Source organism: Bolinopsis microptera, chromosome 11 (genome assembly GCF_026151205.1).
Source record: "Bolinopsis microptera isolate Bmic1 chromosome 11, MBARI_Bmic_1.0, whole genome shotgun sequence".
Classification (NCBI taxonomy): Eukaryota; Metazoa; Ctenophora; class Tentaculata; order Lobata; family Bolinopsidae; genus Bolinopsis; species Bolinopsis microptera.
In genome coordinates, this window is record NC_087082.1 from 17,445,666 (window position 1) to 17,469,078 (window position 23,413).

At 37.0% G+C, this 23,413-nt stretch overlaps 4 protein-coding genes across 8 annotated transcripts; 1 reads left to right on the forward strand and 3 right to left on the reverse strand.

The window, feature by feature from the left end:
- The first annotated feature begins 322 nt into the window (after positions 1 to 322).
- On the forward strand, positions 323 to 8,686 carry LOC134823701 (uncharacterized). Its single transcript, XM_063835233.1, has 14 exons — positions 323 to 616; positions 2,162 to 2,318; positions 2,509 to 2,664; positions 2,855 to 2,967; positions 3,091 to 3,237; positions 3,615 to 3,759; positions 3,880 to 3,977; positions 4,110 to 4,263; positions 4,476 to 4,657; positions 4,805 to 4,965; positions 5,081 to 5,160; positions 5,386 to 5,520; positions 8,198 to 8,303; positions 8,510 to 8,686. The coding sequence occupies exons 2-14, from the start codon at positions 2,167 to 2,169 to the stop codon at positions 8,684 to 8,686; spliced, it is 1,806 nt and encodes a 601-aa protein (XP_063691303.1). The 5' UTR covers positions 323 to 616; positions 2,162 to 2,166.
- A 2,923-nt stretch (positions 8,687 to 11,609) lies between these two features.
- Positions 11,610 to 18,144, reverse strand: LOC134823191 (myelin expression factor 2-like). Of its 5 annotated transcripts, none has more exons than XM_063834577.1 (11): positions 17,927 to 18,144; positions 17,640 to 17,794; positions 17,275 to 17,472; positions 16,929 to 17,132; positions 16,362 to 16,784; positions 16,073 to 16,220; positions 15,780 to 15,936; positions 15,504 to 15,636; positions 12,257 to 12,341; positions 12,043 to 12,110; positions 11,610 to 11,916 (listed from the first exon to the last, which is right to left on the reverse strand). In XM_063834577.1, exons 1-9 carry the CDS (start codon positions 18,129 to 18,131, stop codon positions 12,339 to 12,341), a joined length of 1,626 nt encoding a protein of 541 aa, XP_063690647.1. In that variant the 5' UTR covers positions 18,132 to 18,144; the 3' UTR covers positions 11,610 to 11,916; positions 12,043 to 12,110; positions 12,257 to 12,338. The 5 variants fall into 5 exon arrangements, with proteins under 5 accessions (XP_063690647.1, XP_063690646.1, XP_063690645.1 ...); XM_063834576.1 differs by having other exon boundaries at positions 15,504 to 15,639; XM_063834575.1 differs by lacking the exons at positions 11,610 to 11,916; positions 12,043 to 12,110; positions 12,257 to 12,341 and adding exons at positions 13,101 to 13,759; positions 14,849 to 15,002 and having other exon boundaries at positions 15,504 to 15,639; positions 16,362 to 16,675; positions 16,727 to 16,784.
- A 730-nt stretch (positions 18,145 to 18,874) lies between these two features.
- On the reverse strand, positions 18,875 to 21,008 carry LOC134823233 (anaphase-promoting complex subunit 10-like). Its single transcript, XM_063834628.1, has 5 exons — positions 20,805 to 21,008; positions 20,416 to 20,621; positions 20,147 to 20,270; positions 19,096 to 19,294; positions 18,875 to 18,924 (listed from the first exon to the last, which is right to left on the reverse strand). The coding sequence occupies exons 1-4, from the start codon at positions 20,943 to 20,945 to the stop codon at positions 19,151 to 19,153; spliced, it is 615 nt and encodes a 204-aa protein (XP_063690698.1). The 5' UTR covers positions 20,946 to 21,008; the 3' UTR covers positions 18,875 to 18,924; positions 19,096 to 19,150.
- A 127-nt stretch (positions 21,009 to 21,135) lies between these two features.
- On the reverse strand, positions 21,136 to 21,676 carry LOC134823235 (large ribosomal subunit protein eL21-like). Its single transcript, XM_063834631.1, has one exon. The coding sequence runs from the start codon at positions 21,645 to 21,647 to the stop codon at positions 21,165 to 21,167; it is 483 nt and encodes a 160-aa protein (XP_063690701.1). The 5' UTR covers positions 21,648 to 21,676; the 3' UTR covers positions 21,136 to 21,164.
- Positions 21,677 to 23,413: the final 1,737 nt, after the last annotated feature.

A 23,413-nucleotide genomic window follows, 5' to 3' on the forward strand; every position in this document is an offset into this window, starting at 1 on the left:
CCGGAGGGACACAGACATCAACTCTTGCTGTAAACGGAACTCTTGTCAATGAAGATACTGCCTACACTTGCAGAATAACTTCCGGATCTTTACCTGATTCCAGCCACTCTGATATCACAGTCAATCTTAACGTTTATGGTATGTTCTTCAACCTCAAACTGAAGTTATTTCGCAATGCAGTTTTCTTATTCCATACGATTCTCTTTCTTACAGCCAACTTTTAGTATATGTCATTATCATATCAATGAAATAATAAATATGCATATCATGCGAGCATTCTAAATTGCATAATTTGTAAATGTACCATTACCAAAACTTACTTCAGACGTTGAATCGGTAAACAAAGAAGTAAAGAAAGGCTCTGCAACAACAATATCCTGTGTTATCATCGGAATTATTGAAACAGCAACAGTAACCTGGCGAACTAGTACGGGACCAGTTCCAGCTGAAAAGTTCACCCCTGCCCAAGGAAGCTTCTCTGGAGGGAGACAGACATCAACTCTTGCTGTAGACGGAACTCTTGTCAATGAAGATACTGCTTACACTTGCAGAGTAACTTCCGGTTCTTTACCTGATTCCAGCCACTCGGATACCACCGTCAATCTTAACGTTTATGGTATGTTCTTTAAGGGGGGGGGGGGGGGGGTTCACCCTCATTTTTTTGTGAAACTTGGTTTCGAGATAGCAGTTGACCAACAATTTAGGACCAGTGACCGAACTTTTGAGGGGGTCCCGGACCCCAACCGCCAAACGGTGCCCGCGGGGCAGCCACGCCCATATTTGGTCCAAATTAGGCCCAATTTAGCCAAATACCCTGAACATGACCAAAATCCAGATTTTAAGTGCTCAACTTGTAGCTAGTGGTACCATGAACTTGTATATGAATTTTCATCAAGATTAGACAAAAAATGACTGAGTTATGAGCCAAAAACCATATGACCATATTTGGGCATACGCACCAAATTTGATCGATTTTGGCCCATAAATTGGTCAAATATCAATATTTTTGAATGAAACCAACTTTATATGGAAGGTAAGCCTATACTACACATTATCTATGATTATCAGCTCAGTATCTACCTAACTGTGGATTCTGTGTTCAAATAATCGCAAAAAATGAACAAAATTCCCCATATCTCAGTTCGCGATATTTGCAAAACTGACTTCGCTCAAAACAATAGAACTCAATAGGGTTTCAATATTTTTTCATGAAATTTTCAGAGTCAACGTAGAATTGTCTCATGACCTTAAGTTTTGGGACAGAATTTTGAGTTAGGCCTTTAAAAAAATTTAGCGGCCAAATTCCAAAATTTGCACTGCTAAATTTAGAATTTGGCTGCCAAATTTTTTAAAAGGCCTAACTCAAAATTCTGTCCCAAAACTTAAGGTCATGAGACAATTCTACGTTGATTCTGAAAATTTTATGAAAAAATATTGAAACCCTATTGAGTTCTATTGTTTTGAGCGAAGTCAGTTTTGCAAATATCGCGAACTGCGATATTGGCAACTTTATTCATTTTTTGCGATTATTTGAACATAGAATCCACAATTAGGTAGATAGTGAGCTGATAATCATAGATAATGTGTAGTATAGGCTTACCTTCAATATAAAGTTGATTGCATTCAAAAATATCGATATTTGACCAATTTATGGGCCAAAATCGATCAAATTTGGTGCGTATGCCCAAATATGGTCATATGGTTTTTGGCTCATAACTCAGTCATTTTTTGTCCAATTTTGATGAAAATTCATATACGAGTTCATGGGACCACTAGCTACAAGTAGAGCACTTAAAATCTGGATTTTGGGCATGTTTAGGGTATTTGGCTAAATTGGGCCTAACTTGGACCAAATATGGGCGTGGTTGCCCCGCGGGCACCGTTTGGCGGTTGGAGTCCGGGACCCCCTCAAAAGTTCGGTCACTGGTCTTAGTTTGTTGGTCAACTGCTATCTCGAAACCAAGTTTCACAAAAAAATCAGGGTGAACCCCCCCTTAAATGCCAAACAGTGTCATTACTCATTTTTCAATACAGTTATTGATTTAAGGACGAATTTGAATCTTGCACTTGCAGTTAAACATTCATCGTGGATTATGAATCATAAATTGTAGTATTTTAAATAACTGCAAATTTTTATTTATATTGGATGTATTAATTTCAGAGATAATGGTGAAAAGCTATGACGTGCTAGCAGGTACTGCATCAACGTTGACTTGTTCAATAAAAGGATCAGCTGCCAATTTGATACATATTCAGTGGGTGGACAACAAAGGAAAACTTTTCTCTCATGATTCAGACATTTCTGACTTGACTGTCAGGTAATATTTTATATTTTTCTTTATAGAGCTGCACGCCATATATGTTAATCTTTTATATTACTGGAATATACCGATTACTGAAATGATAGAATATTTGAGATCCTAATACAGATATATGATATATTGCTGTTTTATAATTTGTTGCAAATGTAGATGTTGTCATGGATTACCGACTCTTTCAATTTATCAGCGATGGAGCACTAAAGGATGGGATGAAGGAGTCTACTATGATCCTTTTAGCTGACGTGACTTTGTTAGGCGATCAACTATTCACATGTAGGATTTCAGTAGGAGAAAAAGATCAATATGATGATACCTTGGTGGCTCTCAAAACCTTCACAGTTCGGTACGTTTAATAATGTAGTTCAAAAATCTTATTTAATATTGCGCAAATGAAAGAATGCGTAGAATTAAATAATACGTTCTTAAACTGAAATCTCCATTTGACCAATCATAATCAATATCATATTGTTGTATTAAATTTTGACCTACTCCAATTTCCCTAAATTTCCATTGAATTCAACTTCTTATTTCAGTACAACCAATGATTATGTTAGAACAGGAGACCCAGCAGTATTGAAGTGCACTGTGATCTTTCCTACCGACACATTGACAGTTGCTTGGTCACACCAAAATACTATATTTGAAGGTTAAATTCCAAGTTTTTGTGTAACTCTATGGAACACTACTTTGAGCTTGGTGCCCCCTTGGCCTTATATAAATATTGATATCAATATTATATCATATGTAACATTTTAACTTTTTTTTGCAGAGACAAGAAAAGAAACCTTACAAAATAGTACAACAACAACAATTTTACGATTAGACCCTCCCAACGAAGTTGCTTCTTACACTTGCATAGTCTTCGCCCATGGACAAGAGTATAACTTTTACTCGGAAGTTGAAATAGAAACCGATGGTAATCTAAATCAACAGATTATAATATTTCATTCTAATTTCGAAACAATCTTAAAAATCAGAGAGACTTTGCATCCTTTTTTTGTTATTAGACTTTTACTCAGTCGAGGCGTAGAATGATTTAAATGAGTCAGTTGAATTCACTATCGATTTCAAAAATGATTTATTTGACAAGTAAGAGTATAAAGAATATTTTATTGAAAATTATATGAACGGTTTAAATTGTGAGCTATGAATTTGCATGATCAAATTTATGCACTCTTTGTTCGTGAGCGTGTTTACTTTTTATTGTGACCGTAAATTTTAAACCCGACTAGGTAGTGCAGATTGTGTGAATATCTCAAGAGTTTCAATATATGTAATAGCATCCACCAACAGGTTTGTTGCTGACACCAGAACAAGAGATAAGAGCTTTCAACGGAGCAACAGTCAACCTGAAATCTTCTTATTTCTTCTCCTCGTTTGCTGAAGGACACTTTTGGTGGAAGCACAATGACTCTCTGTGTTTGACTAAAACTTGCAGGTATTTTTATTTTACCGCAGTTTTTGCTGTACTGAAATAGTTGTTAACCCATATCTATCAATTAACAAATAAACAGATTTGAATTTAACTACAAACATTGTTCAAATGTTTTCCTCATAGGGATATTATCAACTCTCCAAAGACCTCCGTAATCAGCATCATTGTAAGCAACTCTACAGTTGGGGCCTGGAGATCCTTTTACACAGAAACAACGAGCAGTAAGCTTAATTTTGTCAATTATATACTATTCTGTTTTTGCAGAGTGCAGCAATATGGTATAAACAGAATTTCACTGAAAATAAAGATTTTCATTCGATTATATATCCGTGAATATCACTCACATATCGCAGAGCGAATTCTACAGAGCAACCAAGTGATTTTGATTGGAGTGAATGTCAGTGGGACTCAATATCCCAATTCTGTGTGGGGCATTACAGGGACTGAATCAGAAGTCACCTGTTCCGTACCATTTAACATGACTAATTCTATTTTGAATAATTTGCGGTAAGTTTATGCTATGAGCTTAGACAGCCTTGATTGGAAAATATTTTGTGAGTCAGAATAATCTCATTTACAAATTATGGACCAAAAATTGTGGCCAGTTTTCATGCTAGTAACCAGAATTTCATGATATATCTATATATTTCACTTCTATCCAAATTAAATGTCCTGGTAAATCATAATACGATGTTTACTAAAAATGTCAAAACACGAAGGTGGAAGTTGGATGGCAAGTTTGTAAACAATAAAGGTTTTACCTATAATAAGCACCATGATGTTATCATCTTCAAAATGACGGAGAAAGTTTATGGCACTACAACGGTCCAGTGGAAAATCATAGTTGCTCACTCCACAGCAGCTGTTGGAAATCTTTATTGCCGGGCCCAGTACAGCACAGGTAAAGAAAGAAATTCTCAATCAGGCTTCCATTAAATTTAGTTTATTAAATATAAAAGAATTTTCAAGTGGAAACATGTCAGTTAAAGGTTTATGACCTTTACGCAGAACCTCAAAGTTTTGTTAAATAAAAAACTCTCGAACCCAGGACAAATCGTAGATACACCAATGAGTCATCTGAACGAAATAAGGATAGACAGCGACCTCGATTTAATAGTCCTGACTCCAGATACAGGAGCAGTGGTGACTTTTATAACTCATGCACCTTCAGCACCGCTTTCAAGGAATTTGGATTGCTCTCTTGATCTTGTGAGTGAGAATTAATTATTTCAAACAAATTTTCTGGCATGCTTCATTTGTTCTACCATTCGTGAAGATCGTAGGTTCTAGACATAACACTGAATTCTAACTATCGATATCTCAGGTCAACCCTGTTAGTAAATCGACAAATTCAAAAATATCAACCGATGGGTTAATCTTCACCGAAGTTTATCACATTCGCAGGTGAGAACATCTTTAGAAAGTACAAGTTAAGATTAAAATTATTTATCAATCAAAAAAATAGCTTCCATCCTACTTTCGTTTTTACGGACACAATTAACCGTAACGTAAGTTGATTTAAGGCTGATGAAGTATGTGTTGTGATGCATTATTCCTCCCTGATTATCTCATAGGGAAGGGGGAGGAGGGTAGGAGGGGTGATTAAATCATTGATTCAATTATTTTCAGTTCTGATTCTATGATAGAAGCAGGCTCAAAAGATGATTTAGTTTCACAACATGGTACTTGTGATTACTCCGTCCGGATCCAGAATTCAGTCCAAGAATCTCTTACAGTTACAGTGAAATTCTCGTTGCTCGGCAAGTATTTCTGTGTTCCTACAGCACTCCATTATTTTGAACTTTTCTACCTAATGCTTTGGAAAATGACACAACGCCCTCAAAATGATTCCCACTCGATATTTCCATCAATAATTTAATTTTCTACACTTTCACGATCGGTCTCCGATTATTTCCCTGCAATATTGTGTTCCATAATCAAAGAAAGATTCGAATAACGAAATAAATAATATATTGATTTGCATCAATATGAATAATATTATGAATACTATCATAATTGATACAATATAAAGGAATTCGAGTAATACTGATATTTATAGATTTTTTTTTCTGGGATATCATTTGTAAACTTTCTCGTCGTTTAGGTGAAGCAGTTGTCATAACACCAGTTTTGGCAACAGTGGGACGACCAGCTATTTTGACAACTTATTTCACTGCCAGAGACTTATCCGACGTCAGGATCACATGGCAGAAAAGAAGTAAGTAAGCTTTATCTAATTTTACTTTAGTAATTATGTTCGTAGTTATATGTTAGTAATTTTTGAATTATAATACTTTTTGAATGATCAAAACTGAAAAACTTTAATAATTACTACTAGATGGAGGGTCAATAAATTGGGAAAGTCTTCCATCGGATCACCAGTGGCAGTACCGTACACTTATCTCTCCAATCGATGATAAAGGTGTGATGTCTACCAAACTCTTCATTCAGAGATTGACTTCTAGCGATGTTGCAGGTATAGAAATGCGATAGGTTCTTCAATAATTTAATCTTAGGATGTTATACTTATAGTTATCATTTTATTGTTTACTATGTTCGTTGTAACTTGTATCTACACAGGCACTAGTAACCTATATTATTACATCGATCTTTGAATAAACTATCTTTAGAAAATAGAAGTTAATAAAGTTTTAACCCAGAATGCAAAATTAAATTAAAAAATGCATTTTTATATCTGAAGTTGTCTGTTTTTATTTTATTTTTCAGACTACAGAGCAGTAATTTTCCTTTCGGGTCAACAGCAAACATGTGACATGATATGCGTCAAGTCAGCTCAAGCAACAATTTCAAAAGTGAAGGCCGTTTTTGAAAAGTCGACTGCATTCTTTACAATGTCAGTCCTTGGAGACATAAAGCCATTGAGTGTATTCCTTCACTATAAAGGTTTGTACTTTGTTGTTCTTTTTCAGTTACAATTCACTTTCATTGACATTTTTTTTTTTAATTTTAATTTGTGTGGTTCACTGTTTGAACTTCTACCAAAATATTAACAGAAGTCAGAAGGCCTAGTAGTATATAGTATAGCTGCGGCTGGCGGCAACACTAAATAAATTGATAATATAGTACAGGTAAAATAACACATTTAAAACAAATTTAGAGACAGCCGGTTCATGTACAGATTAAAAAAACAAAATACAGGTTAGTTGTGTTTTGTATTTGTAACTAGACAATAATAATATCTTTCTCAGAAGGGAACAAGGATATTCCAGTATCCCTTCCAGACTTCTCTGCAGTATCAGGTCCCTACACAATCTCACATCGTTTAGAGGACGTTTACTTTTGTGACGGTGGTCATTACAGTTTCAGGTTTAAGTCATTCGAACTGTGCTAGCTTATAAATTCCTTGAATGATCCATTCAACGGCGTATTGTACATTAAATCTCGATTATACATTTGATCATGAATTCTTTTGCCGTAAAGCAACTTTCTGAATTTATTCAACTTCCACTTCCAGTTCCAGGCATGGTCCAAATTAACGTCGTCTGTTGTTGGCTAGTAGTAGTGGCTACATTAAGGCGGGGGGGGTTCACATTGGCGGCCAAATTCTGAAAAATGCCTGGCAAATTTTAGAATTTGGCCGCCAAATTGTTTTAAAGGCCTAACTCAAAATTTCAATACAAAACTTAAGATCGAAATGCGATTCTACGTTGATTCTGAAAATTTCATGTAAAAATATTGAAACCCTATTGAATTCTATTGTTTTAAGTGAAATCAGTTTCGCAAATATCGCGAACTGAGATATGGGCAATTTTGTTCATTTTTTGCGATTATTTGAATACAGAATCCACAGTTAGGTAGATACTGAGCTGATAATCACAGAGAATGTGTAGTATATATAATAGGCTTACCTTCCATATAAAGTTGGTTTCATTCAAAAATATTGATAATTGACTAATTTATGGGCCAAAATCTATTGAATTTGGTGCGCATGCCCAAATATGGTCATATGGTTTTTGGCTCATAACTCAGTCATTTTTTGTCCAATCTTAATGAAACTTCATATACGAGTTCAAGGGACCACTTGTATCACGTTGCGACCCCCACGGTCGTTTCACTATGGTGACGATACAGGGGGAGCCGCGCACTTCGTGCGCGGCGGGTCATACAACGTATGACAAGGGACCACTAGCTACAAGTAGAGCACCTAAAATTTGGGTTTTGGGCATGTTCAGGGTATTTTGCTAAATTAGGCCTAATTTGGGCGTGGCTACCCTGCGGGCACCGTTCGGCGGTTGGGGTCCAGAACCCCCTCAAAAGTTCGGTCACTGGTCCTAGTTTGTTGGTCAACTGCTATCTCGAAACCAAGTTTCACAAAAAAATCAGGGTGAACCCCCCCCCCCCCCCCCCCCCCTTAATTAGTATTATACAATTACAAATGTATTCAAATTCAACGGCCCATAATATATCATATAACTATCAGGATCAAGTTGGAGACTGGATTCGAATTCAGTACTGACGAGACGAACCTAAGGATCAAACTACGCTGTAAACCACCTCGTACGCCCCCAAATACACTTTTGAAAAAGGTCAGTTTTATACAGATGTATTATTAGGTTGTAGGTTTACAACCTACCAGGACGCGCGCCGAGTTGGACTCGTCGAACAGATATTTTACGAGTATCACCCGTTAATTATTAGGTAGTTTAAAATTTGAATATAAATATGTTCTTCTTCCCGAATTGATTAGTCCATTTTCTATCCACACTCAGTGAGTCAACGATGTCATTTTCAGGTTGAAATTGCTGAATCCGACGACTACAAATATGTTGTCACGTGTATAAACGACGACCTTGTCTTCATGGATGAAAACGCGAAGGAAGTGATCTGCAACACATCTACTGGCTCATATCACACTAAGATTGATCTTAGTCCTTGTCTAAGAGTCATTGAACAAATTTACCCTAATTGAGCATAGACTCTTAAATTTGAAACATAAATTGGGATTGCAAGGTTCAAATCATCGCTTATAGGGGGGCATGACACGTCTCCAACGTCTCCAATGTCTCTTGTCTTTTTTGAAAAGATAGGGTGCGGAGACGTGTCCTGGAGACATTGGAGACACAGCTTTTGGAGACATTGGGGACACAGCTTTTGGAGATATTGGGGACATAAAATGGATATTAGGGGCATTGGAGACATTGGAGACACAGCTTTTGGAGACATTGGGGACATAAAATGGATAGTAGGGGCACTGAACTAGGGATACGTTGATTACTGGAGACACAAACTTCAAAATATCCCCAGTGCCCCTACTATCCATTTTATGTTCCCAATGTTCCCAATCTCTCCAAAAGCTGTGTCTCCAATGTCTCCAATGCCCCTAATATCCATTTTATGTCCCTAATGTCTCCAAAAGATGTGCCTCCAATGTCCCCAATGTCTCCAAAAGCTGTGTCTCCAATGTCTTTGTCTTTTTCGAAAAGATAAGGTGCGGGAGACATTGGAGACGTGTCATCCCCCCTTATATGTCATAGTTGTATTATTGTTTTGGTGTTGGAGCCAATTGAATTCTTGAGTTAGTTTCTAATTCTATCGTAAAACTCTCAAAACGATACTGGGCGGCGCTCAGCCTGCCATTCGCCATAGTTGGTTGTTTATGAACATAAAATCCGGAGTGCTGGGGTAATCGAAACAATCCAACATGTTAGTACAATTTTTTGAAAGTTAGTTTATCCTGTTATGTTGGCAAATTATTTCTTTAATTTCAATTTGTGATTGGTCACAGACAGAACCAAGGACTGTACATTCTGGTTTAATTTTAACGGGTGATTCTCGTAAAATATATTTTTCAAAGACGGTCGAAAAGTCCAACTCGGCGCTAGTCTCAGTAGGTTGTGAACCTACAATTGGTTGTCACCGGTAAACTGCTAGAGCCATGTTTTCTATTTTATTTTTTGTTTTGTGGGGGGGGGGGGGGGTCAACTTCATTTTAACTCATCCCAATTTTGCCTTTTTTGGCTGCCCGAATGAGGAAAATTGAGGTAAATTTCGGAAAAATTTTTATAGATCATAGATCACGATTAAGTTAAACTGGGAATGCCCCTTCCCACTTCCCAGGGACCACATAACCCCTAATAAACCATTAAATATCATGGGAGACCATGCACAGCCTCGAATTATAGTATAATAACTTCGAATAAACCTTTTTTGTCTCTAAAAACTAGACTATTTACCTCATCCCAATTTTGGCTGCCCGAATGAGGTAAAATGAGGTAAATTTCGGCAAAAATTTTATAATCATGATTAGGTTAAACTGGGAATGCCCCTTCCCAAGGACCACATCACCGAGCGTACCGACAGTTGAAACCAACTTCAATCGATGTATTTTCGGACGCTGATTCCGAATCACCCCCCATGACATAGGGTTAAAAATGCTCCCCTGACGAGATATAGGCGAAAAACTGTCTCGATCACGTGATATGACCGTATAAGGAAGTTAGTCTAATTTCTCGTTAGGGTTAGGGTTTCAGCATATGCTTTTGTTAAGGATTGGGTTAGGGTTAGGGTTGGGATCAGATAAGAGGGTTAAGGTTTCGAATAGTCGTTCAGGACCAGCTAGAGAACGGGTTGAAAAAAGCACGTGACAGTCGAGTGATTAATTATCATCCCTAGGCCCTAATAAACCATTAAATATCATGGGAAACCATGCACAGCCTCGAATTATAGTATAATGACTTCGAATAAACCTTTTTTGTCTCTAAAAAAAAGGCTCAGAAAACTAGATTAATTTACCTCATCCCAATTTTGCCTTTTTTGGCTGCCCGAAATGAGGTAAAATGAGGTTGACCCCCCCCCCTTTTGTGCGCCGATCAGCTGGAAGTTTTGTAGATGACAATTTTAAGTTTTACTGTATTATTTGGTTAAACTTGTAACATTAATGAACAAATATTTGTTATTTCTTTGCTGAATAAAGTAAACCGATAGCGTGGCTAGTCGTCTGATGTCTTCGATTAATTCTATTCTTCACTAATTACTAATATATGCAATCGTGATATAATATACCATCCGTAATTCAGTAACTAAGGGGCCATCTATTTAGGACATCCGGCAAATAGGGGGGGGGGGGGGGGGGATTTTTGGAATTTCGGACAAATCCGGACAGGGGAGGGGGTGGTTTCTGAAAATCCGGAAATTTTGGCAAAATTGACGAAAAAGTCTCATTTATTTAAACTCTTTGGATTTTAGTTTATTTTAATTGTACTCTTAAAAGTAACTGAAATCCGAGAGGGGGTGGTTTTGAAAATTCGGACACACTCGGACAGGGGGGGGTCTGAAAATCTGAGATTTTGGCGGACGTCTTAAGTAGATGGTCCCTAATTGTAAACTCCATATGTTCAGTTTTACCCTAATTTTAGCTGCTGCACCGCCGATTTCTTAAGATCTGGAGAAATTTTACGTACGAAACTTATGATTCTCGTGGTGACAATAGTACTTAAACCACTTGTTGCTAAAACTGATCTTCCTTTCTAACACTTGTTAATGCTGACTTGGTAATTAGTCGCAATTGGTAACTGCAGACCTACTTAGAGGGGTTCTAAATGCACATAACTTCAAAGGACATTGTTTTAGCTTAGGAACATTACAGGGATGAGTAAGGTCGAAAACCGATGTACGATTAATGTGACAATGGTTAAAAACAAAACCAGTGCGGGTCCGGTCAGCTTACAGTTTAAACTATCGTTAGACGGAGACAAAGGTACGTGCGCGGCTCAAAAAGTAGCCTCTGAATGCGTAAAATAAGTGTTCTTTCAGCAGTTTTGTCATCGCGCCGTCCGCATATAACAGTGTCACGTTGGACCGAATAGGAAATGTGGTACAATAGATTCGAATAGTTAACAAAATCGAAAAGTTATTATTAACTTAATTAAATAGCTAACATGACAATAATGCATGTCTCCAAATACAGATTATCTTATGCAAAATCCAAGCCAAAAATGATTTTATTCATGTATAAACCGAAAGAACAATTTATTCATTGTGCATATATACATGTATCTAAATCATTGTAGTCCGATCATCGGTTCAGGGTCGAATAAATGAACAGTTATTTGTAGAGCTACTGGATCGTGAAAGTTCCTCTGTGTGCAGTTATTTGCATTGAGTCTTCGTCATTCACGGTTTTTATCGTTTGAATTGATTCTGAAATGTAAGGTTTCAAGTCTTCAGTCTAGCCCATGATTCGTTATCAAGACAGAAACTGTGAAGAATAACTACGCACAAAAAATTGCTGATAAAATGTCTATCAGAAATATAGCAAGCACTTACTGGACTCAGCATCTTTTCAAGAACAAAAGTTGAAGTCTCAGTTTCGGTCAATCGTTCGTAACTTAAATCTGAAGATGACACGATCAGGAAATCGTTATTAACCGAGTAGATATTATAACCACATATCCACATTTAAATTTCTAAGAATGACAGTTTAAACTTTGAATTTCTGTAGATTGAACAACTAATGAAAAAGTTAATTTATAAAACTAACCAGATGGGCTTTCGTGAGCAGATTAGGTTAACTTCTAGGGAAGAATTACTGCAAAATAACAGGTTTGTTGATAATATCACCGTCACTGAGAAATTTAGATTTAAGCTTAATAAATAATTGTACAGTGAAAAGTGTAGTATACTTTGTATAATTCAAAATGGGCATGGAATTGTCAATGAGACTACTTAATACGTCAAATTTGAATCAGAAATCGAGTTTTAAATCTTGCTCCAATGCCAAACCGGGCCTTTAAGAACAGACTAGAAAGCTAGATTAAATTAAAATGGGATGAATTTACCTGTTCTCTGAATAGTAAAGAATAAGAAACCTTTTAGAGCGGCGCTAAAATGCGAACACAGGCTTGCTAAATCTGAAGAGCATGTCCTTCCTTCTTGTTCAAAGATCCAGGGACGTTTAATTGGGATGTTTGAATTGTGAAGCTAAAACTCTCGAACAATGTAATTTACTTACTAGTCTATTATCTAAAAGTAAATCCCAGCGTCCACTATTTTAGTTCAATATTTGGAATTTAACCGAACTTGGGGAATATTCCAGACTGACATTTGAGACAAAGTTACGGAACATTTATGCTTTGAAAATGGTGAGCTAGATAATGTAACCGGTGGATTTCAAGATGTTCAAAACTGGATATAGCTCAATTCCTTCAATTGGATTAGAATTGAACAATTGCAATTCATCCTGTACCAGCCGAGTTTCACAAAAATATGCTATTACGTTTACTGATTGGAGAATTGTCATGAAATGACTATTTTTTTTATAACTAACTTAACTTTTTTATATTCGATATGAAGATCTTATGATCATTCGAAGTAATACAACTGTATAAATGGATGAATTATTAAAATAGTGAAGAATGTTATACATTTTAGATTAGTTAACTGTTAACTATAAACGTAGATAAAATAAATGTTACAATATAATATTAATTTCATAGCAATACACACGTTTTGAGTTACTCCTTCAAAATTCTCAACTTCGTTCAAAACGCAACTGCATCATCGGTCATGTTAACTAATGTACCATATCTAACATAGAAAAATGAAGACGAATCTAGATTCTAACATCTTCAGTGTACAGCAATGATAGAATTGTACTTATAATAATAATGAGACCAACTCATGACAAATATTATGTACATACTCAGCTTTTTAAACATAATAATGATTTAAAGATCATGAAAAAAAACAGGTGTCAGCGGGGAACGTGTAAAACAACATCAAACACTGGTTACAGCAGTCCGGCAACAATAAAGTTATGTGATTCAAGTCTTATCAGATAAGATTAATTTACGGAACTGTTCGGTAGGTATATGATAAATAGATCGTCAGATGAGGATTGAGGATATATATAAGATGCCACAAGATACCAGATGTAGGGGGTATTGTGTAAGATCTCCGGGATACTATCTAGATGCTATCTAGATCTAAATGTCAAGCCTGACCTCGATCTCTCGACCTTGTAGATGGGATCTGTGGAACATATCTAAATCTCGGAGTTAAGAAAAACTTCTGGAAATGTATTGACAGGTAAAACTGGGCGACACTTAACGCGAAAATAAAACGAGCAAAACGCGCCTTTGTATTGTAGGAATGCACGGGAAACTTGTGGCTGGCTGATACCTCAGAATTATTAAGATACATGTTGCTTGCTAATATGGCTAGAGAGTTTGGTGATAATCAACTTGTAGTCCCTGACTCATAGGGAAATGTCAACATGGTAGCATCACTTTTAGGCGAGGAAAATACCGCTGGATCACCTCGAGTGGACAGATGATGATAATCGAATAGAATATGCTTTTTAAGAGTTATAGTTCCATAACCCAATACACTACCAGATAGGTAAATCTGACTCAAGATATTGCCTAACAATACCTCTTGGATATCGAATGAAATTCAGACGGAGGATTATAAATGTCGCCTTGAATCCCCCATACTTAAAGCACAATTTACCATTTAATACGTAAGACCCATTTTCTGTGCTTCAATAGCAAATTCTTATCAACCATAATAAAAACTTATATAACCATCTATATCAGCCAGCCACAGGAGAATATTGCGCTCACAAAATTTTCATCGTATCTTCACTGAATTATTCAGCAAGATTGGATCAGAGAAAAGGCTAAAATTTCTGATAAATAGAACCTTCAATATGAATATAATCGATAAAACTGTTGATATTCAGTACTGATATTCAACTTTCATCATTGGAAATAAGTGGCGGACCAAAATGTATGACATGATATTGATATGACAAGGTAAAATCCGAATCATTCGAATTGATGAAAGTTCTGATCCCGATTTGGGTAGCATGATGTGCAAATTATTCCAGGTTTAAATTAAAAATTAGGGTAGATGAGAAAAGACTGGCGTCAGCATTTACAGCGAAAGTTGTTTTATGAACATTAACCTTCTCTACCTATCTATTATTTGTCTTCAAGTTTATGTTCAATATCGAACAGACTCAAACTTTGATATAGTTTACAAAATTCAGATCAAAAATTGATCTGCCTAAACAATATTTTCCTAAAAATAGAGAAAGTAGAAATTTGGTTGATTTATCAATGAAGGATACTGACTGCACGCTCGCAATCGCTTGCACTTTCAAATCTAATAGTGCCGCACCCTCGGCTACGACCATCCTTTTCCATCAAAATGGAGCAATCAACTATGTGACCACAATGTCTAAAGTAATCTCGGAGTTGTTGCGTTCCAATGTTAAAGGGAATCTAGGAACAAGGGAAATGTGTTAGTTTGAATGGGAAGTCATTATATAATAAATTAAGTTACGACATTTTATTTACCTTAAATGGAGGTTAAAAACCTAAATTAGCGAAAATATGTGACGATCTCAAATAGTTCAATTGGGAGGTTGTAAATTTGGAATCTTGAAGTGCATTGATACCATGATAAAGATGCCCACATTTGAATTTCAGGGAACTGCAATCTACGAAGAATTTAAACAGTTTATGATCGAAAACTGATATTCTAAACAGTCACAGAATAGAATTTTGTGCTGGATCGGATCAATCAATATTAATTCAATTCATGATCTAAATAAAACCTGCCGGAACATTCTAAGGACATTTGGATTCAGACAACAAACCGAACATTTATAACTCAGACCGAGCGAGGACCACCATAAACTAAAGCTCAATTTAACTCTAAGATTAGCACCATGGATTGTACCGTCACCGACCACCACGGACCAATAAACTATCCTTACTCACGTTTTTGACAAATATCTGGTTTTTAGAGGAGACTTGTTCTCGGTACTTGTTGCTGTATCGATCAGGACTGTGTCTACCAGAGCTCCTGGCCTCTCCGTACGGGTCTGATCTCCTCTCCTCACGATCCCGACCACTGCTGAAAGGGTAAGAGTTGTTACTGAGGGGTGGAGAACTGTCTTATACTCGGTCAGCAGATTTCTGATTATCCAGCTTTTAAACAAACTGTTAAACAGGTTGTGTAGGGTTCACTATTCAGATAAGGAGTTAAATCCTCACCTGGAGTAGTCCTTATGTTCTGATCGGGAAGAGGACTCGTAAGGGGTGCTAGAAGAGTAGCTAGCACCATAACCACCACCTCCACCACCACCGCTAGTTCCACCACTTCCACCACCACCACCTGCTGATCCTCCCACACTTTGCGTCTTCAGCAGACCTAGAAATGTTATAGGATTTGAAAGTAAGTTAAGGGGTTCGGATAATCAACAAATCAAAGGTTAAGGACTTTATTATATGTGTGTGGAAATTGTGAAGACAATTAAAATGAGAAAAGCAAATTAAAATCATCAAACCTTCCATGGTATCTCTTCCTAGAAGGTTCTCTAGAGCACTAGAGGAACCACCCCTGACGTCAGCAGCTCCCGCACTATTGATCAAGTTGGATAACATAGGGTTAGCTGTGCCTCCTAGCATGGAGCTGATAGCTGCGAGTCCAATACTCTGGGAGTGGTAGCAATTTAGTTTATCATTTAAAAGTGTTAATATATTGCATATGTTAGGCCATCGACATTTTGAGCAGCAAGAAACATTTTAAACGTTATCAAGATACCAAGTATACGATTCTATTTTAGTATATGTTACCTGTAGTAGTTTAGACTGCTGGTCAGATCCAGCAGCAGGACTAGCTCCGTAACCTCCAGACTGCTGTCCGTATCCACTAGGCTGGTCAACAGGTCCAGGACCTCCTGAACCACTGCTGGGTCCCATACTCCCCGAGCCGTGACCTACTGGTCCTGGACCCATTTGGTGTGAACTTCCCATTGGGCTCGGTCCCATAGGGTTGGGTCCGTGACCATGGCCATGGTTCATTGGACCTGGTCCCATAGGGCCTGGTCCCATCGAGGATGGACCCATTGGGCCATGTCCAGGACCCATAGGACCTGGACCCATTGGTCCTGGACCCATGTGGTGACCATGACCATGACCAGGACCTGGACCCATTGGACCCGGACCCATAGGGCCTGGTCCCATAGGACCCGGTACACTGACTGAAGTCAACTTGTCCTGAAACATATTGGAATCAAAATTAGAGTAAAAGGTGTTCACATTTTTATTTATTTATTTGAAATGCACGAACAGCACTCCGATAATAGGACACATGCCTAAAATGGGATAAAGCAGATGAAATAACAAGCAATTAAAACTGACCAGTCGAACACTAAGTCTGCGTCCCTTGATACTCTTCTGATTAAACATGTCAATACATCTGAGCGCCATGTCAGGATAAGCGTACGTGACCGTTCCGAACCCTTTGCTCTTTCCTTCCTTGTCTCGCTCCAGATTTACTCGCAGTATCTCGCCTGCTCCACGGAACTGGTCTCGCAGGAACTTGGGTGTGATCTCGTAGGCCAGCTGCGGGGTGGGAGTTTTCAGATGCTTATGCTTGTACCATTTTTAGTTAGTTTGTAAATAGGAACGATAGAAATTGATCTTATTATGTACGGTATCGATTATACAAATCCAGCACAGAATTGAAAAACCATTTTAAACTCACGTTGCTAACGAAGACGACGTTGCTGACAGCTTGTTGTTGCATAGGAGGAGGCCCCATATCCATGGGATGCATTGGCCCGGGACCCATTGGCCCAGGTCCCATCGGACCATGTCCGTGTCCGTGTCCATGTCCATGTCCACCCATTTGAGGAGGCGGTCCAATTGGGTCAGGAATTTTGGGGTAGAACCTTACTTCGTCCTGAATTTAAGAACAGCGTTAGAAATACATAAATTAAAGACTCCGTTATAACTTATAATACCCTGCATCGTGGAGTCTTAGTAATAAATTGGCGGTTGTGCGAGGAAACAAAACTTGAGATTTACTAAAATTGACGTCTGACGATTAATAACGGAAAGTAAACTCACAGCTTTAACTTTGACTTCGCGACCGTTGACTTTGGAATCATTGAGTGACTCAATAGCTTTCTTAGCTTCCTCGGGAGTGCTGTACTCCACCAGGCCACATCCCATACTCTTACCACCTTCGTCTTCAAACAACTCCACAAATGTAACGTTACCAGCTGAGAAAAGGAATTGTTAGACGATTTTAAGTCGTGCTCTCAATTTTACTATTTGGATGTTATGTAATGCATTTAATAATCTGTGAAGCCTGCTTATTTTACAAATTCAAACCTAAAATCCGACTCAATTACCTTCTTTCATGTGGTCTTTGAACTGCTGCCACTTGAGATCGTAAGGCAGGTTGTTGACATAACACCGCTTATTGGGACTACCCTTGATCCTCTTGGGAGTGTAGGGAACCATTCGGGGTCCACCAGGGTTGTCGTTACGTCTGTTGTTTCTCATGGGACCACCTCGTCCACCCCGGTCAGGGGATCTCCTCCTGTCTGATCCCATCTTATATATCCTATATTATAGGTGTGAGAATTGTAAAAATTGTAAAACTAGTATAACGTTAATATAACTATGGTATCGTTGAAGAACTGAATTCTTGATAATCTTGATAAACAATTTTCTTTTTAGTCAAAGTAAGCAGCTTATTGAAATACAATTTGGAGAAATTCGAACAATATTGGCAATGAAAAAGTCAAATAACAAACAGCGTAATAAAAATAAATATCCAATGACGTCATATAAACATTTATATTTTTATGAAATACAAAAAGAGGAAAATCCACCAGCAACAAAAACTTAAATATTAACTCATCATTATAATGATTGGATATAATGGCATCTGATACGGCCACAAGTTCACAAGACAAATTTATTAATAAATGTCAAATCGTATTCTGATATTGAAGTCAATCCCAAATCAATGAAATCAAAGAATGTTTGGTATCTTCCGCACAGTATGTAGACTGTAGATCTTAATAGATTTTGCTTCTAATATCTCTACTGTATTGTTTCTGAGCTTACAAATCAGATAATCCAAGGTCAGAAGTTGAATGTACCTGCAAGGGCCAGTTTTTATTTAGACTGTAGACGTTAAAATAAATTAATTAATTAAATGTGAAATTGGTATATTCGGCTATGAAAATAAAAATTCATAAATGAAAATTTCATAATTGATGAAATTATGTGTAATATGTTTGTTTTATGTACCTGGAATTTCAGCAGTTTAGAAAGAATGAGAGACAAACTACACTTGTAATCACTGAACAACATTAGGCCCGGCCCTGTGCCAGTGTACCTGTAATACGATCTTTATTAACAATCAATAGTTAAATGGTTTTAAAAAACAAAACAGTGCAAAAGTTATCATAATCGCATCTCTAGATCACGGTCTTTCATATAAGATCAAGCTTGTAATCATCTAACAACTTATTGAAAAACAAAAAACAGAGTCTTCAATCAAACAAACCTGACAGAGCAGACCATACACTAACAACAAACGCTCGTTTCACCACCACGTTGATCTACTTGAGGTCCCTGAACTGGGCGAGTAGAGGGCTGGTAAAGTTGAGGTTGAGTTGGGAGGGTGTTGAGAGGGCCGGGGTGTACACTTTTACCTGTCGTAGGTGGGTGTCTCGTCCGTTCTGGTGGTTTGACAATATCGCTACCTAAACCAGTTACTTTAGTTTTGGATGAAACAAATGTATTCCGGTTCAGAATAACTGATAATATCGCTACCTGAACCAGTTACTTTAGTTTTGGATGAAACAAATGTATTCCGGTTCAGAATAACTGATAATATCGCTACCTAAACCAGTTACTTTAGTTTTGGATGATACAAATGTATTCCGGTTCAGAATAACTGATAATATCGCTACCTAAACCAGTTACTTTAGTTTTGGATGAAACAAATGTATTCCGGTTCAGAATAACTGATAATATCGCTACCTAAACCAGTTACTTTAGTTTTGGATGAAACAAATGTATTCCGGTTCAGAATAACTGATAATATCGCTACCTAAACCAGTTACTTTAGTTTTGGATGAAACAAATGTATTCCGGTTCAGAATAACTGATAATATCGCTACCTAAACCAGTTACTTTAGTTTTGGATGAAACAAATGTATTCCGGTTCAGAATAACTGACAATATCGCTACCTAAACCAGTTACTTTAGTTTTGGATGAAACAAATGTATTCCGGTTCAGAATAACTGATTATATCGCTACCTAAACCAGTTACTTTAGTTTTGGATGATACAAATGTATTCCGGTTCAGAATAACTGATTATATCGCTACCTAAACCAGTTACTTTAGTTTTGGATGTTCTGGTGGTTTGATAATATCGCTACCAGAACCAGTTACTTTAGTTTTGGATGAAACAAATGTATTCCGGTTCAGAATAACGCAATTTCGTCGGAACTAATTTCTTAGTAGGAAATTAAATAAAGGTGTCGTACAGCGCAAGCTTGTCCGAGAAACTACGCAGATAATTAACTATTGCATTCAAAATAAATTTACCTGTAACATGAAGGCCCTGACTGAATCGTCTTTCCCAGAATCCAAGTCGACATTAATCCAGCCGGAAGGTTCCACCATTTCCACTTTAGCAACTTCAACTAGGTCTAACATGTTGTTACCGACCCTGTTTGATACGATATTATAACTTCATATCGTTAAAATCAAGATAGAATTCAAACAAGAGTACGGCACGGAGATCTAATAAATACTTCGGAAATGTGTGAACTTAAAAAGTGTAAGAAGTCAATTGATTTGCGCTGAGTTCTTACCTAACAGATATTCTGGAAGGAGTATAACTCTCATCCTGTCTGTAGTCCACATAAAAACATATAGATTTAACACTTGTCTTCCTCTTAAAGTTTATGTTAATAAAGTGAGGCTGTTGTCCATCAGATTGCCAGTATGTTTCTAATGAGTTGTCTCTGAGATGATCAACACCAAAGCCCGGTTTACATGTGCTCAGCCACCAAGTTGCCTGGAAAGTAGACAACTATGAAATATGCAGGATAGTAAATGGTCGCTGAGAGATCGAACACAGAACTATTACAAAATTTGACGATCGAAAGGTTCGTTTTAGGAGTTTAAGAAAACAATAATTTCAAGGAAACATGATGCTAAACCTGATGCTAAACAGTCGCTAATTCCCATGACTTCTAACCTGTGATCCGATGTCCCTGAGACCCCTCATAGCAGTTGGAGTAAGTGCGCTTGGGTCGACTGCAGTAACTGTAGCTACCCTCTCTTCGTTAGTGGGAGCAGGTACCCCTCCTGCATCGTTACTCATCTCAGCTTCCATCATGGCTAAAAATCTAGAATAATCATTAGATAGGATAACCTAATCAAGTCTTGACAGGAAAGCAGCTACAGCAGCATTTGCAGGTTTGATTTACATTTGCATTATTTTCTTATTTGATATTTAGTTACGTTCTAAAAACTTTAATTTTTGCAGGATTTAGAGTAATTATTGAATGACAAAATAAAACACGAAATTTCCATAAGTTAAAAAAAATCAAAAAATTTAGGCGATGAATTCATATCGAATTGGGCACACTTCTTCGACTGAGATTCCCTTTCCTTTCACTGTATGTGCTGATCTGGGGACAACTGGGGCTCGTCGGGTGGATACGAAGATTCCTGAAGCTTTAGCTTCCTTCTTTACAAGCTCGTTCCTTACTACTCTGTTGAGGAAATCATCTCTGCACTTGGAATGACGGATATGTTCTACTCGGAGGTTGATTTTCTTGGCCATGATTCGTCCCTTCACTCGCTTGTTCACAATAACACCAACAGCCCTCTTAGTGACGTTGTAAACTCTGCCGGTCTTTCCATGGTACACTTTGTATGGCATACCTTTTGTGACAGTACCACAACCTTTGATGTCAACAATGTCTCCATTCTTGTACACTTTCATGTAGGTTGACAGAGGGATCAGACCACGTTTCCTGAAGTCACGGGCAAACATGTCCCTGGTTCCACGTCGCTTTCCATGAGGATTAGTCATATTGAAGGTGCCTGTAAGTATGATTTAATGGTTAAGGATACAGTAAACGTGGAATCTTTTAAAATATCGTTTACTCATTCAGACGAGGGTATATGTGATATTAATAACAACGAGTTGTCGTCACTCGTCATTGAACTTCAATAGTTACATGCGAAAGTGAAAATATGACACACCAGTTAATGAAACAGCTCTGATTTAACAAATTTGTTGAGCAATGAACTACTCAGTACTCGACCCGTAGAGTGAATACAAATTGTTCTCATTATAAAGTTAAGAGTACTCTTAAAATATAATAGTACTGAAAGGTCATGGAGATCAACTGAATGAAGTAAGTTGATCTGGTTGAAAAAATAGTGAGGCAATGACATTTAAGATATGACCTGTTGGAGTTAACTTACAGATTCTAACAACATAACATAACATGCTCAACAAAATTTGTAATTTGATCTACTGAGAACGACGGTCAAAGAGTGGACAGAATTGAAAAGTAGTCATACTGTAAAAAGAAAGGCATATCAAGTTGTCAATGAGCTGCACTACCAAGGAAAAGAAATTTATAATAAATTCTACTAAGACTTTTAAAATGTTAACCGTACAATTTAAATAGATTAAATTGTAAGGTTTACATAACTTTACTTAACTTTATTTAAGGGAAAAAGGTCACTCTAACAATAAGTACATTCATTTAAATCGAGTGATGCATTGACAATCTATTAGATGGTTGGTTTAATGATGAAGTTGGTTATCGTGATTACTGGACAGTGACCATTGCTGAAGTTATCACCAGATCGTTTGAATGACGACTAGGATTGGAATCACTTTAATAATAATAATAATAATAAATTAATGTTATTTTTATACAGCACCAAAAGGTTAAATAATTTAAATTTAACCCTTATGCACAGCTGTAAATGATACTTAAATTAACGAGAGTGTGCATCTTTGCCTTAGACGGAGGTGGAACAAGAAACTGTTCAGAAAACAGGCGATAAAAACTGTAAAATATAACGTGACTAAATAAGGCAGATGCACCTAACAAGCAGATATCCAAGAAGGGTTAGCAGGTTTTCTAACAGAGGACTAGAGGAAAGGATAATGACTACAAGAAATCGCAGTATGAAACTCAACAGCCTAACAAATTTAAAAATCAGGTTTATAAAAATGAAATTCCCTGATATATTAAAAATTCTATAAAAACTCAATAAAAATTCCTTAAAAAATCCATAGAAATTCTATAGACTCCAAATATACAAACAATCTGAAGTTTCCAATATACAATAAACATTGATTGAAGAAGTTTACTGCAGAACAGTAACTGATGATAAAGATTATATCTGAAAATCCAATACAGTCATACCAAACAATCTTTAAAGCCTATATTCGGTAATTTTTGACATAGCAGAGATTAAAGATGAATGAAATTTAATGACGTCGATTTCATTGGATTTGATGGAATTTGACCAATGGACCGACTCACTCTTAAATGAAGTGATTATTGGAACTGTAACTGAACATGACACAACTTAGAAAATCTTCATCCTGGAGCATCAAGTCTCCTATGTCATCACTGTATCCCAAGGAAAAATATTGTTGTATTACTAGATCGGTCACACATCATTAGGGAAATCAAAAAATAAAACATAAAATGTACTCTGCTTAATCAATAACAACAAGATAAGAATTTTGATCTTTAGGCAAGGCCCATAATCATTTAACACTCAATAACCTAATTTTGGGTTAAGGTTATGATCATGGTTAATGTCAAG

What these genes read in the sequence shown, in the direction of transcription:
- LOC134823191 (XM_063834573.1), bottom strand. Translation starts at nt 18,131, where the DNA reads ATGGGATCAGACAGGAGGAGATCCCCTGACCGGGGTGGACGAGGTGGT. An exon ending in CAAAGACCACATGAAAGAAG is followed by an intron (nt 17,795 to 17,926) that starts GTAATTGAGTCG and finishes TCCTTTTCTCAG; the next exon opens with CTGGTAACGTTACATTTGTG. An exon ending in GCGAAGTCAAAGTTAAAGCT is followed by an intron (nt 17,473 to 17,639) that starts GTGAGTTTACTT and finishes TCTTAAATTCAG; the next exon opens with GACGAAGTAAGGTTCTACCC.
- LOC134823235 (XM_063834631.1), bottom strand. Translation starts at nt 21,647, where the DNA reads ATGACTAATCCTCATGGAAAGCGACGTGGAACCAGGGACATGTTTGCC.
- LOC134823233 (XM_063834628.1), bottom strand. Translation starts at nt 20,945, where the DNA reads ATGATGGAAGCTGAGATGAGTAACGATGCAGGAGGGGTACCTGCTCCC. An exon ending in TCAGGGACATCGGATCACAG is followed by an intron (nt 20,622 to 20,804) that starts GTTAGAAGTCAT and finishes TCTACTTTCCAG; the next exon opens with GCAACTTGGTGGCTGAGCAC. An exon ending in CCTTCCAGAATATCTGTTAG is followed by an intron (nt 20,271 to 20,415) that starts GTAAGAACTCAG and finishes CGTATCAAACAG; the next exon opens with GGTCGGTAACAACATGTTAG.
- LOC134823701 (XM_063835233.1), top strand. Translation starts at nt 2,167, where the DNA reads ATGGTGAAAAGCTATGACGTGCTAGCAGGTACTGCATCAACGTTGACT. An exon ending in TCTATTTTGAATAATTTGCG is followed by an intron (nt 4,264 to 4,475) that starts GTAAGTTTATGC and finishes CAAAACACGAAG; the next exon opens with GTGGAAGTTGGATGGCAAGT. An exon ending in CAAATACACTTTTGAAAAAG is followed by an intron (nt 8,304 to 8,509) that starts GTCAGTTTTATA and finishes TGTCATTTTCAG; the next exon opens with GTTGAAATTGCTGAATCCGA.